This window comes from Salvelinus namaycush, unplaced genomic scaffold, assembly GCF_016432855.1.
Source record: "Salvelinus namaycush isolate Seneca unplaced genomic scaffold, SaNama_1.0 Scaffold651, whole genome shotgun sequence".
Classification (NCBI taxonomy): Eukaryota; Metazoa; Chordata; class Actinopteri; order Salmoniformes; family Salmonidae; genus Salvelinus; species Salvelinus namaycush.
Window position 1 is genome coordinate 9,046 of NW_024061366.1, and position 14,822 is coordinate 23,867.

General features: G+C 41.1%; 1 protein-coding gene across 1 annotated transcript; it reads right to left on the minus strand.

The window, feature by feature from the left end:
• Positions 1 to 814: 814 nt before the first annotated feature.
• LOC120042313 (solute carrier family 15 member 2-like) lies at positions 815 to 10,969 on the minus strand. Its single transcript, XM_038987131.1, has 13 exons — positions 10,898 to 10,969; positions 10,146 to 10,233; positions 8,851 to 8,992; positions 8,524 to 8,616; positions 5,867 to 5,966; positions 5,534 to 5,624; positions 4,946 to 5,023; positions 3,406 to 3,488; positions 3,127 to 3,210; positions 2,787 to 2,876; positions 1,535 to 1,579; positions 1,239 to 1,274; positions 815 to 907 (listed from the first exon to the last, which is right to left on the minus strand). Exons 1-13 carry the CDS (start codon positions 10,967 to 10,969, stop codon positions 815 to 817), a joined length of 1,095 nt encoding a protein of 364 aa, XP_038843059.1.
• Between the last annotated feature and the right edge of the window lie 3,853 nt (positions 10,970 to 14,822).

Below are 14,822 nucleotides of genomic sequence, written 5' to 3' on the forward strand. Positions count from 1 at the left end.
CTCTAAATGGGAGATGGAGACGGTATCAGGCTTTCTGTCTCTAAAGGGGAGATGGAGACGGTATCAGGCTTTCTGTCTCTAAAGGGGAGATGGAGACGGTATCAGGCATTCTGTCTCTAAAGGGGAGATGGAGACGGTATCAGGCATTCTGTCTCTAAAGGGGAGATGGAGACGGTATCAGGCATTCTGTCTCTAAAGGGGAGATGGAGACGTATCAGGCATTCTGTCTCTAAAGGGGAGATGGAGACGGTATCAGGCATTCTGTCTCTAAAGGGGAGATGGAGACGTATCAGGCATTCTGTCTCTAAAGGGGAGATGGAGCCGTATCAGGCTTTCTGTCTCTAAAGGGGAGATGGAGACGTATCAGGCTTTCTGTCTCTAAAGGGGAGATGGAGACGGTATCAGGCATTCTGTCTCTAAAGGGGAGATGGAGCCGTATCAGGCTTTCTGTCTCTAAAGGGGAGATGGAGACGGTATCAGGCATTCTGTCTCTAAAGGGGAGATGGAGACGGTATCAGGCATTCTGTCTCTAAAGGGGAGATGGAGACGGTATCAGGTATTCTGTCTCTAAAGCCTGATACCGTCTCTGTACCAAGAAGACTGTAGTTTCCAGCCGTCAAACCCTTTCTTCCTCCGTCCTTGTTTCCACAATTCCTCTTGAAGCTCATTGGAAGTGAGGATCCAAGAGCCGAGGTCCAAGCTCCCTACGGTATCCTCGTCCAATGAGCTTTGAGACAGAGTGAGGAAATAAGGACAGAGGAAGCAAGGATTTGACAGCTGCATAATAAGGTTTTCAGACACAGCCATGGTCCACTCACGTGAGATTGATCCTGCACAGGCCTATGAGTGGGTAGACAACCACGTCAAAGATAGGCACAAACATGAGGATCAGCAGAGCGTTTAACATCTGAAACAACAAGGATAAAACAAAACACAGGGAAGCTTCTGATGACTCAATATAAAATCACAACAAAAAATACCATCAAATCATATTGGTTGCTGAAGCAAACTTAGAAAAGACACTAGTAAATATTCTTGCTCAATTTATTTAGTCAATAACGAGATAGCATTATGGTGATAATGTCCATTATAAAAGGGTATGGGTTCAGGTGAGAACACGTGTGGTCTTACTCAAGGCCATTATAGAGAGAACCTATGGTTACAGTTACAGTATAAACATCACCAGCAGTCGTAATGCACTATAGAATACTAGGAAGAGAGTAAGAAGCTGCAGGCACCTGCATTTGATCAGGCTTCAGAACGAATGTTGATCCCTGTAACATAGAGACAGATTCCAAACAAGATCTACACAGATTCCAAACAAGATATCTATTTCAGATTACAGTCAACGATAGTAAAACAATGCAAAATACTATGAAATCATAAATGTTGTACACTTGGGTTTTACCACAGTTGTAGAGCACATTGTTACACCGTTTCAAAAGCTAGAAAAGGAAAGGAACTTACGAAGGCCATTCACTACGAGACTCCTGTTGTAATGTCCTGTACATTGAAAGAAAGACAACGAACTTACAAAGGCCATGTTCATCCGGGTGGCCTGGAGAGTCCAGCGGGATCCCTATAGTACCATATAACAAAGAAGGCTAAATGTTATCATGTTATCACTGGCCCATTCACTGTATTCTATGGCACTGGATAGCTGGTTCGCCATCACCATTCACTTCAATGGTATAATCAGACCTCATCAATCCAGCATGTCCTTGGCTTCTAACATGCCTAATGCAAAGCCAAACAAAATGTTCATGCCTATAAACAACATAGATTCCCTTCATTAAAACTAAGATAGAGGTTTTTGTTCTTCTTGTTAGTTTTAATCACAGTGTTTTATCAGAGGAATGTGCCCAGGGACTCTGGGTTAGAGAAGGTTGGATGGATGGGGTTTTGGGGTTTGCAGTTTTTCTTAATCAGTTGTTATTGTGGTGTTGTTTGGTCGTTGACCAGAGGAGAGGAGATGAGAAGAGAGGAGATGAGAGGAGATGAGAAGAGAGGAGATGAGAGGAGATGAGAAGAGAGGAGATGAGAGGAGAGAAGAGAGGAGATGAGAAGAGAGGAGATGAGAAGAGAGGAGAGGAGAGAGGAGATGAGAAGAGAAGAGAAGAGAAGAGAAGAGAAGAGAGGAGAGGAGAGGAGAGGAGAGGAGAGGAGAGGAGAGGAGAGGAGAGGAGAGGAGAGGAGAGGAGAGGAGAGGAGAGGAGAGGAGAGGAGAGGAGAGGAGAGGAGAGGAGAGGAGAGGAGAGGAGAGGAGAGGAGAGGAGAGGAGAGGAGAGGAGAGGAGAGGAGAGGAGAGAGGAGAGGAGAGGAGAGGAGAGGAGAGGAGAGGAGAGGAGAGGAGAGGAGAGGAGAGGAGAGGAGAGATGAGAGGAGATGAGAGGAGATGAGAGGAGATGAGAGGAGATGAGATGAGAGGAGATGAGAGGAGAGGAGAGGAGAGGAGAGGAGAGGAGAGGAGAGGAGAGGAAATGAGAGGAGAGGAGATGAGAGGAGACAACAGAACAATACCTTAAGATCAAGCAGAACTTGGGGTCCCAGAGGGCAAAGCTGGTTGGAATAATATCATTAAAAAAAGTAAAGAGTTGTAATCTGGTTGAAATTATGTAATTTCAAACCGTTTTGTCTTTACTTGGTCCGTATCTACTGTATTGGCCTGAATCCTGGGTTTGGGAACCATGAAAGGTCCTGCTTAGGGGCTTTTTAACAGCCAGGGTGGTGGTTACTGTTCTATTTAGGAAGGTCCAAGCTGGTTAGGGTAAGCATTGGGTCCTTACCTGCTGGTCAAACAGAGCCCAGAACATGGGCAGAGGGATGTAGAGCACCAGAACCCTCAGGACCATCTTAATCTCATGGATCAGACGTTTCTGTAGAGAAGCACATAGGAGAACATACAGTATGGGTCCATTTCACCAGAAACTTCTTCATACATACACATATACCTTTTCCTTAGAATGGATACATACCTTTTACCTGTAAGCCAGATCGCCATAAATGTTTCTCATCTTTATATTATATTATGGTATTATAATCTGAAACATTGTTAATGGGACAGTTAAAAGCTCCATGAAGTCATTATAGTCCTCACTGAAGTTATTTCATTCTTGATAATCATACCGGATACTTCTCCTCTGCCCAGTCCAGCCAGTGTTTCCTCTTAGAGTCATACTTAGAGCTCATCCAGCGGTTCTTGATGGCCAACTGTAGGATGGAGCGAACAGGAACAGTCATGGTCCAGTAAGCCCAGGGGTAGTATTCTTCAGTTGTTTATCTTTCTATTATCTCAGAACCCAGAACCAGATCTTGAGTGTACTAGCCAGCAATGTTAACAATCTGCCACAAGAGACTCATCTTTCTATGGAAATGTGTGACTGTTGAGAGAGGTGAATGACTTACCCCCAGGCACCGACACACATCCAATAAGACGTTCCCCTCAGGTGGACTCTTCTTATACATCCCACTTCCAGAGATGAACACGACTACAAAGACATAGACACATTTGAGTAGATGTTGAGTAGAATCTACTGATTGTAAATGTACTATCGCAATAAAATAAAATCCTCCAAAGAGCATTGCCTAACCGCAAAACAAAATACCATCAATATTGTCTTTCTGTCAGATCCAAGGGGAAATGAGTTCCCTCGTTGAAATACTTTTGACATGTAAAACTGAATTCTAGGAGTTCCTGTAAAACTGTGAATTCTAGGAGTTCCTGTAAAACTGAATTCTAGGAGTTCCTGTAAAACTGAATTCTAGGAGTTGCTGTAAAACTGAATTCTAGGAGTTCCTGTAAAACTGAATTCTAGGACTTCCTGTAAAACTGTGAATTCTAGGAGTTCCTGTAAAACTGTGAATTCTAGGAGTTCCTGTAAAACTGTGAATTCTAGGAGTTCCTGTAAAACGGTGAATTCTAGGAGTTCCTGTAAAATGGTGAATTCTAGGAGTTCCTAGAGTGGGTTTTTGGCATTTCTATCCCTGGTAATTTCTATCCGTGGTAATTTCTATCCCTGGTCATTTCTATCCCTGGTCATTTCTATCCCTGGTCATTTCTATCCCTGGTCATCCATGAAGGGGTAAAGGTAAAGAAGAAACACACTCCCTGTTAGAGTAAACTTCTTGTCTAGCACGGAGTGTTGATGATGTGTGTTATTTGGGTGTGTGACATTTATTCAGCCCAGGAGCTAAAACCAACTAGCCAAAAGACCTTCAGACTGTATTTTCATATGTCAACAACAGGTTGTATTGTTACTGTCCCCCACCCACCACTGAATCAAGCACTATGTTATTATGGACAAGACTGTGTGTGTGGTGTGTGTGTGTGTGTGTGTGTGTGACACAGTTCTGGGTTGTTTTGACTGGCGAGGCGCCATGTTTACACACCTCTGTGGTCCTCTAGGGTCTTTCTGATGACTGCCTCTGTGGTCCTGCCACTAGGATCTTTCTGATGACTGCCTCTGTGGTCCTGCCACTAGGATCTTTCTGATGACTGCCTCTGTGGTCCTGCCACTAGGATCTTTCTGATGACTGCCTCTGTGGTCCTGCCACTAGGATCTTTCTGATGACTGCCTCTGAATCCCATTCCTCTCAATCCATATGGGATTTAGTGTTCACTGCCTCTACCTCACTAAAGCATGTGCCATCAAAAGAAAATCCTGTTTTCCAACTCGTGGGGCCACATCCCCCCTGGTGTGACCCATAATGGCAGCTTGGCTATATGAATAGTGCAGTAGCTCGTGTATACAAGCCTGCTGCACAACCAGGTCTGTGCTGAATGCATTCAATACATTCTGTACCCCCAGCCGGCAAGGTTGTAATCTGGTCATTTAATAACGTCATTTCAACCAGGTTTACCCACTGGGTATATTCTACTCCAAGTATGCAACAGAAACCCAGACTAGCTTCATTAGATAAGGTGTGAAGAAGAGAGCACACTCACCTAGAGCAATGACCATCAAAATGGCTGGTACTCCGAAAGCAAGAGCGTAGCAGTCACCGCCAAAACACTGTACATTTCCTGTAAGTGCAAGAACATACAGCAGCAGCCATGAGCAAAGGCAGAGGCCTGAGCCCTCAATGCCTTTCACCTGAGAGGCCTGAGCCCTCAATGCCTTTCACTTCAGAGGCCTAATCCCTCAATGCCTTTCACCTGAGAGGCCTGAGCCCTCAATGCCTTTCACCTGAGAGGCCTGAGCCCTCAATGCCTTTCACCTGAGAGGCCTGAGCCCTCAATGCCTTTCACCTGAGAGGCCTGAGCCCTCAATGCCTTTCACCTGAGAGGCCTGAGCCCTCAATACCTTTCACTTCAGAGGCCTAAGCCCTCAATGCCTTTCACCTGAGAGGCCTGAGCCCTCAATGCCTTTCACCTGAGAGGCCTGAGCCCTCAATGCCTTTCACTTCAGAGGCCTAAGCCCTCAATGCCTTTCACCTGAGAGGCCTGAGCCCTCAATGCCTTTCACTTCAGAGGCCTAAGCCCTCAATGCCTTTCACCTTTGAGATAAGGGTTAAGGTTAATGTGGACACGAACCTCGCAGTATTGGAGTGATGACTGTCGATAAGACACTCCCAGCATTGATGGACATATAGAAGATGGAGAAGAATTTCCTCCTTTCGTTCGTCTGAGGTAACAAGGGAGAAAACCCAATGATGGTGAACACCGTTTAATATCATAAATTAATTTGATACTTTTTCAGGTCAAATTAGTTTTTTCTTCAATTTGTAGCATGATTTTCATCCCATTCTTCTGTAGCTAAGCCTACACACTTCAGTAATAACAGGTATTAGATTGAGAACTTCCTCATATGTTGCAATAAGAGTATTATTAGTGTGTATTTAAGACTAGACTGATAGAATCTCTTACATGTTCTTCATCAAACTGATCTCCTCCGAACGCTGCTACACAGGGTTTGATGCCTCCTGTGCCAAAGGCTATAAGGATCAGCCCCACCATAGACAATGCTCTGAGAGAGAGAGAGAGAGAGAGAGAGAGAGAGAGAGAGAGAGAGAGAGAGAGAGAGAGAGAGAGAGAGAGAGAGAGAGAGAGAGAGAGAGAGAGAGAGAGAGAGAGAGAGAGAGAGAGAGAGAGAGAGAGAGAGAGAGAGAGAGAGAGAGAGAGAGAGAGAGAGAGAGAGAGAGAGAGAGAGAGAGAGAGAGAGAGAGAGAGAGAGAGAGAGAGAACATTGTTGAGTTTAAGGTTGGTCAACATTCCTATCTCAGATGCACATTGAAGTCGGAAGTTTACATACACCTTAGCAAAATACATTTAAACTCAGTTTTTCACAATCATTAAAAGTCATTAAGAGCTGTATGTGTTTTCTAGAGTAATACATGACTCATACTAACGGGTCAGTTAAACAATGAATTGATGCTGCTGTCCATAATGCTTTACTACTGAGCAAGTCTCTGTCCTACACTTTAGCCAAATACATTTAAACTCAGTTTTTCACAATTCCTGATTTAATCATAGTAAAAATTCCCTGTCTTCGGTCAGTTAGGATCACCACTTTATTTTAAGAATGTGAAATGTCAGAATAATAGTAGAGAGAATTATTTATTTCAGCTTTTATTTCATTCATCACATTCCCAGTTGGTCAGAAGTTCACATACACTCAATTAGTATTTGGTAGCGTAGCCTTTAAATTATTGAACTTGGGTCAAATGTTTCGGGTAGCCTTCCACAAGCTTCCCACAATAAATTGGGTGAATTTTGGCCCATTCCTCCATGACAGAGCTGGTGTAACTGAGTCAGGTTTGTAAGTGTCCTTGCTCGCACATGCTTTTTCAGTTCTGCCCACACATTTTCTATAGGATTGAGGTCAGGGCTTTGTGATGGCCACTCCAATACCTTGACTTTTGTCACGTTCCTGACCTGTTTTCTGTTGTTTTGTATGTGTTTAATTGGTCAGGGCGTGAGTTGGGGTGGGTAGTCTATGTTATGTGTTTTCTATGTTGGGTTAATGGTTTGCCTGGTATGGTTCTCAATTAGAGGCAGGTGTGTGTCGTTTCCTCTGATTGAGAGCCATATTAAGGTAGGTTGTTCTCACTGTTTGTTTGTGGGTGATTGTTCCTGTGTCTGTGTATACCACATGGGACTGTTTCGTTTGTTCGTTCATTTTAGGTAGTCTGTTCCTGTTCGTGCGTTCTTCGTCTATATGTAAGTTCGTTTGTTTCAGGTCTGTTGCCTTCGTTTATTGTTTTGTAGTTTGTTCTAGTGTTTTGTCAGTGTTTCGTCTGTTTAATAAATTCAGTATGTATTCATCACCCGCTGCGCCTTGGTCCGTTCAATCACCACAAGACGAACGTTACAACTTTGTTGACTTTGTTGACCTTAAGCCATTTTGCCAAAACTTTGAAAGTATGCTTGGGGTCATTGTCCATTTGGAAGACCCATTTGCGATCAAGCTTGAACTTCCTGACTGATGTCTTGAGATGTTGCTTCAATATATCCACATAATTTTACTTCCTCATGATGCCATCTATTTTGTGAAGTGCTCCAGTCGCTCCTGCAGCAAAGCACCCCCACAGCATGATTCTGACACCCCCGTGCTTCACGGTTGGGATGGTGTTCTTCGGCTTGCAAGCCTGCCCCTTTTTCCTCCAAACATAATGATGGTCGTTATGGCCAAACAGTTCAATGTTTGTTTCATCAGACCAGAGGACATTTCTCCAAAAAGTACAATCTTTGTCCCCATGTGCAGTTGCAAACCATAATCTGGCTTTTTTATGGTGGTTTTGGAGCAGTGGCTTCTTCCTTGCTGAGCGGCCTTTCAGGTTATGTTGATATAGGACTCGTTTTACTGTGGATATCGATACTTTTGTACCTGTTTCCTCCAGCATCTTCACAAAGTCCTTTGCTATTGTTCTGTGATTGATTTGCACTATTCACACCAAAGTACGTTCATCTCTAGGAGACAAAACGCGTCTCCTTCCTGAGCGGTATGATGGCTGCGTGGTCCCATGGTGTTTATACTTGCGTACTATTGTTTATACAGATGAACGTGGTACCTTCAGGCGTTTGGAAATTGCTCCGAACGATGAACCAGACTTGTGGAGGTCTACAATTTTTTTCTGAGGTCTTGGCTGATTTCTTTTGATTTTCCCATGATGTCAAGCAAAGAGGCACTGAGTTTGATGGTAGGCCTTGAAATACATCCACAGGTACACCTCCAATTGACTCAAATTATGTCAATTAGCCTATCAGAAGCTTCTAAAGCCATGACATAATTTTATGGAATTTTCCAAGCTGTTTAAAGGCACAGTCAATTTAGTGTATGTAAACTTATGACACACTGGAATTGTGATACAGTGAATTATAAGTGAAATAATCTATCTGTAAACAATTGTTGGAAAAATTACTTGTGTCATGCACAAAGTAGATGTCCTAACCGACTTGCCAAAACTATAGTTTGTTAACAAGAAATTTGTGGAGTGGTTGAAAAACGAGTTTTAATGACTCCAACCTAAGTGTATGTAAACTTCCGACTTCAACTGTATCAATCAATTTGTCAGACTACTCACATGTGTATGGTCGAGTCCCCCACACTCGGTATGGCCCCAACCGACTTGACGACGTGACCGAGTACATAGACAACAGAGAGGTAAACAATGGTCCTGTGGATGACATGACACAGTAGTGACTTTCACAGTTACTTGAGCTTCTCGTCAACTAAGACAAGATTCAACATCGGAACAACAACAGTGGAAGCTGTTGGAGGGAGAAATCTGAGGACAGGCTCATTGTTATGGCTGGAAAGGAATGCAGCCCATCCTCCAATCTAAAGTGACACCACCCTCATATATTTCCCACTGAGGGATAGGAGGCATTGACTTCTCCATCTAACTCACTTGAACTTGCCCAGCCAGGAGTCAGCAATGAGGGCCCCCAGAACAGGGGTGAAGTAGCAGAGGCTGGAGAAGGCATGGTACACTGCTGTGGACAGGTTCTGGTCCCAATGCAGGTAGTTGATGAAGTACAGCGTCAGCACCGCTTCACGCAAGCACAGCCGGGAAGTAAGGAGAAATAGATAAGGAAGCACCGGGGATCAGAGAATACAGTATATCATCGCTCCCTCTTGGTCAGGTCTTTATTGTAAAAGAAAATGTGTTATCAATAAATGCGATAAATAGAGTTTGGCAATAACACAAGAAAATGTGTTTATTGATAACACATTTTCTTTTTCAAGAAGTGTGTTTCAGGAAGTAGATGAGGTAGAGGAAGTAGCGGTCAGACAGGGAGTCTAGATCATGTGATGTTTCCATCTTAAATCAGCGATAAAGCCCCTTGTGACAGCGGGAATGGAACCTTGTGTGCAATAGGGAGGGGTACATTTAATGAAAGCTTAACCAAAAAAATATAAAATTGCTAAAACCTTTTTAGCCTATCTATCTATGGGTAAAAGGGTTGACGTGTTATGCTCGACCCATTCAGTTTTCCACCACAAAACAGGCAAAAAGAGTAGAACCAGCTCACCTGCTCTACACTACACAGCAAATTCACCAGCGTTAAAGAAATACAAAATGAACAGAGACTGTTGAGTCTGTGGACCCATATAGACACCAAAACAGTGTTAAGTCTTGAACTACTCTGCTCTGTCGCCTATACACATTAAATTGTTAGGCCACTACTACCACATATCAGTTCAATTGGTAGAGCATTCTCACTAACAGGTGCAACAAATATAGCCACTTGCAAGGCCCGTCTCGAAATATGTTAATGAGCCAGCGACTCATTACCCGCACACAACATTTCTCCACAATGCACCATAATTCACAGCTTCCTCTGCTGGGATCTCTTGATTGGGCCAATACTGACTGTGAGTGTATCATTTAGAACCTGTGTGGTGTTGTGATATTGATTGCCATTGCAAGGGCATGCTGAAGAAGGGCTCATACCCAAACGTTCGTGCGGCAATAAAAATATGTCAATTTAAGTTATTTACCGGAGTTATTTACAGTATTTCTGTTCTGTGGAATTACAGTACCATTCGAAAATAAAGCACAATGAACCATCATTTACAGTAAGCTGCACTAAAACTTTTCTGTTTTTTTTTACTATTGATAATACCTAAAATGACCGTATAAATTACAGTTTTCCATTACAGTGTAGTTAGGAGAACCATTCTTAATTATAGGTTACCTACCTTTCATGCCATAGTAGGAGAAGCGTTCACAGAACTCATTCACCACAATGAAGGAGATGCAGACAGGGTAGTTGGTTCCACATAGTTTCTGAGGAGAAGAAAGTAAGAAAGAAATATGAAAAGAGAGAGCGAAAGACAAAGACAAATAGAGAGAGAGAGAGAAAGAGGGAACGAAAGACAAAGACAGAGAGAGAGAGAGAGAGAGAGAGAGAGAGAGAGAGAGAGAGAGAAAGAGAAAGAGAGTCATTAAAAGCTGTATGTGTTTTCTAGAGTAATACATGACTCATACTAACATGTCAGTTAAACAATGAATTGATGCTATTGTCCATAATGCTTTACTACTGAGCAAGAGTCAGTAAGTCTTCGTCCCAAATGGCACCCTATTCACTACATAGGGTAGTACTTTTGACCTGGGCCCATTAAGCTCTGGTCTAAAATAGTACACTAAATAGGGAATAGGATGCCATTTAGGATACATTATAAAGAGTCATTCATTAATCACACCAGCACATTACAGATTAGACTAAAGAGCAACTGACAGGTAATTTGACATTAATCATGGTCCAAAGAAAAGAGAAGTTAATAATAAGTCTGAAGAAGAAATGAAAGTTGAAATGATCAACGAAGGAAAACCCAGAAATCTTGCCAAGAATTTTCCAGTCAATATCCATTGTTTTACCTGTTCAATGCGGTCCAAATACATGACCATGAATATATTGTGCAATAAAACATGAAGAAATATAAAACATTACCGGTGATTTGCTTGTCTTTCCACTTTCATGAATTTCCAATTTGAGCTCTGTGAAGTAATCACAAAATAACATAATTTTAGAGGTATTGTATGCACACGATGCATGGACATGACTAGCCCTATAAATAGTACTCCAAATTCATGATATTCAAAATGAACATATATGAGCATTTAACATTACAAGTCTACACCTATTGTATTCTGTGCATGTGACCAATCAAATTAGATTTTTTAAATGTATTTACACTATGAAGACAATATCCAAATATTAAGTGTATTATCATGAATTTGGCGTAATATTTGTAGGGCTGGCTAGGACATGACATGACATACTGCATTTACATTATCTAATGCTGGTCTTTGGAATGAGTAAGACTTTCACTTGAGCACTATTCAATCAAACCCGTCTTGCAGCATTCACGGAGGAACAAATACAAGTAAATTTTGCGCATCATTTTGGAAATGGTCATTATTACTCTATTACATGACTGACTATTAATAATAAAATAATAATTAATGATGGACTACTCATTATTATTAGGCTATGGTCTAAGAGAAAACAGTGGTTGATGCTAATAACCTGTATTTTATGAGATAGCCAAATTAGAAAATAGGCAAATACAAACACTCAGTAAAATGTGCGTGTTGCATCAGTTCCCTTGCAATAGTGATGGTGTCTGAGAAGCCTAATGACAGGTGTGATGGCAAACATCTTCCGAACTTTCTACAGTAAAAATCTAACACTAGCTAGATTTCGATTCCAATGGCTAATCTGGAGGCGAAAGAATAGTATACATGTTTAGGCAAGGTGCTGGCTAGCGGAGTAGAACAGTTGAAATAGAAAAAGTGACAGATTTTCATCCAAATATTCTAGAATCCGCATAAAGAAAATGTGCATTTTCCCACCAGTGGTGTTTCGACCAAACATACCTGTGGATAAAAATAAGTGGGTGATGACATAGTGCACACAAAATGTACTTTTTCGTGTAAGTTTTCATATACCGAATAAAAATATCCTATATTATTATTGAAAAAGAAACATCACCGTGCACTTTCACCACCCTGTGAAATTCATCATCATTTATTTATTATCTGTAGACAACGTTTCCCGAGTCGTCGTGGGAGGACCACACACCCATATCATCGCGTGACTTCAAATTTACTTCGATATGATGGTTATTATATCAATATTTTAACACAAAGTTTCCACCGCCATTTCTCGCATAATACATTTTACCAACACAAAAGATCCCACCATGTAGAACGAACAAATCATCCGTCGGCATTTATAAAATTGTACGGAAACTTCATGTTTCCATCACAGCTGTCATGATGGTATCACTTTACTTGCATAAAAACTGTGTATGGAAACGTGGTTACTGAAGGCAAAATGCCAACCACTACACATACAGTATTTCAGCATTTCTATAAATCGAGCACATATGTTAGCAATTTGCCTAGATCCATCCTGTGAAAACACTGAATGCATACACCATTATCACAACAGTCTGAAAGTTGCAGACAGCGCTATCAAACGCGTCATTTTTGTAAATTGTCACAACTATTGATAACATTTGTGCATAAAACGCTTTCCTTCAATAATCCACGGCACATGCATCCAATAAAAAACATCTTCCGAATACTTTATTTTCCAAAGGTCTATGCACGCATTACCCTTTCGTTTCCCCATTCCTGTGTATTTTCTGAAATGTTTTTGGCACTAGTGTTGCATCGGTCGGTGGACCTCTTGACGTGAGTCCAAGTCCGTCCCTCTCTTGTCTGTCTGTGACTGTGAGCGCAGCAATGGAAACGCAGCTCTCTTATAACATATGTTCAACCCGTTAGTTAATATTCCACTCCTGATCCATGAATTTTTTACTTAATCTTCAATGACTTTTCAGTGCAGATCTGATCCTGTCACGTAGTCAATTGAATAGCGGATCTTACTTTACAGAGAGCAGTTGAGTATGGGAACCCGCCTGTGAGCCAGACTCTTTGGATTCACAATAGAGTTCTTGTTTGGGTCTTTTAACCCGCAAACCTGGGCGTGGAGTGCCTGTTGAAATTAGCCTGAAGTGATCATCGTGAGTCTCACGAGTCACATTGGTGGATAGTAACAGTACGTGTTTGCTCATGCAGAGTAGGGTACCTTATGAAGTGGACAATTTCCATACTTTCTGGTACTTATAATTGGGACAAGTTATGCATTTCTGGTTGTTCAAAAAATGCATTGTTTCTCACTGATTGTACTGTTGTTGAAGTGACTCAAAAACAACTATTCCTACAAAAAATTATCATTCATTTCTTCTATTTCCCGATTTCCAACATCTAGGAGACAATGAGCCCTCTAAAAATCACAATGCATTGTAAAACTCTGTAGTCTATACAGTAATATTAGCATAAAACTATTTCCCAAATAAACCCCTGCCATGCCAATGGGTTGTATTTGTCATTGTCAATAGACTCCTATTGTAAAATAAATTAATGTTTAGCATGTGCCATTCACATTATCCTTTGATGTGTTATGGAGTTCCACCATGGTGCCAGAGCCCATCTCCTATGCATGGGCACCACAGGCAGTAGAGACACTGACTACATAATTCATCTGAGTTGTTGTGGAATGTGCTGAATGAAAGAGTGAGTGAGTGAGTGAGAGAGAGAGAGAGAGAGAGAGAGATGGGAGAGAGATAAAGAGAGGAGAGAGAGAGGAAGAGAGAGAGAGCACAAGAAAAGGGGAACCAAAAATACTTTAAAGTACTACTTAAGTAGTTTATTGGGGTATCTGTACTTAACTATTTATATTTTGACAACTTTTACTTCACTACATTCCGAAATAAAATCATGTACTTTTTAATCCATACATTTTCCCTGACACCGAAAAGTACTTGTTACATTGTGAATGCTTAGCAGGACAGGAAAATGGTACAATTCACACACTTGTCAAGAGAACATCCCTGGTCATCTACTGCCTCTGATCTGGCGGGCTCAATAAACACACATGCTTCGTTTGTAAATTATGTCTGAGTGTTGAAGTGTGCCTTGGCTTTCTGTAAATTAAAAAAAACAAGAAAATGGGGCCATCTGGTTTGCTTAATGTAAGAAATTTGAAATGATTTGTACTTTTACTTTTGATACTTAAGTATATTTTTGCAATTACATTTACTTTTGATACTTAAGTATATTTAAAACCAAATCATTTTAGACTTTTACTCAAGCAGTAATTTACTGGGTGACTTTCACTTTTACTTGAGTCATTTTTTATTAAGGTATCTTTACTTTTACTCAAGTATGACAATTGGGTACTTTTTCCACCACTGTAACTAAAAGACGCAGCCCACTGGGTACACACTGGTTGAATCAACGCTGTTTCCACGTCATTTCAATGAAATGGCGTTGAACCAACGCGGAATAGATGTTGAATTGACGTCTGTGCCAAGTGGGAAACAGATCTGATAGTAATATTCCTTATTAACACCCTTATTATCTAATGACTCACTCTGAATCCACAATACTGACTTGGAAAAGGCATTTTATGTCACAATTAACTCCAAATCATGCCAGAAAGAATGATTATCTTGGGAGGGGGAGGAGTCATATCAAACTATACTATGAAAACATGAATAACAGGACTTTTACGGAATATATTTTGTGATAAAATACTGTTCAGTATGCCTAAGACTTTTATCCCACTGCTTGAATAATTAAAGTTACCATGGTTGGTGGAGAAAATCCTGTTGGTCTTCAATACTGAATTTATAACATTAACATATATTTTTAGGTAATTATCATCTATAATAGTATGTGCATAGTCATTTTAATATAAAATACATGTTAAAATCACAACTTTAAAAAAAAATGCCACTGCGTTTGTTAGTGACAAAGAGTAAATAGCCTCAACTGGAGCAGTTACATGTTAAACTAATGAC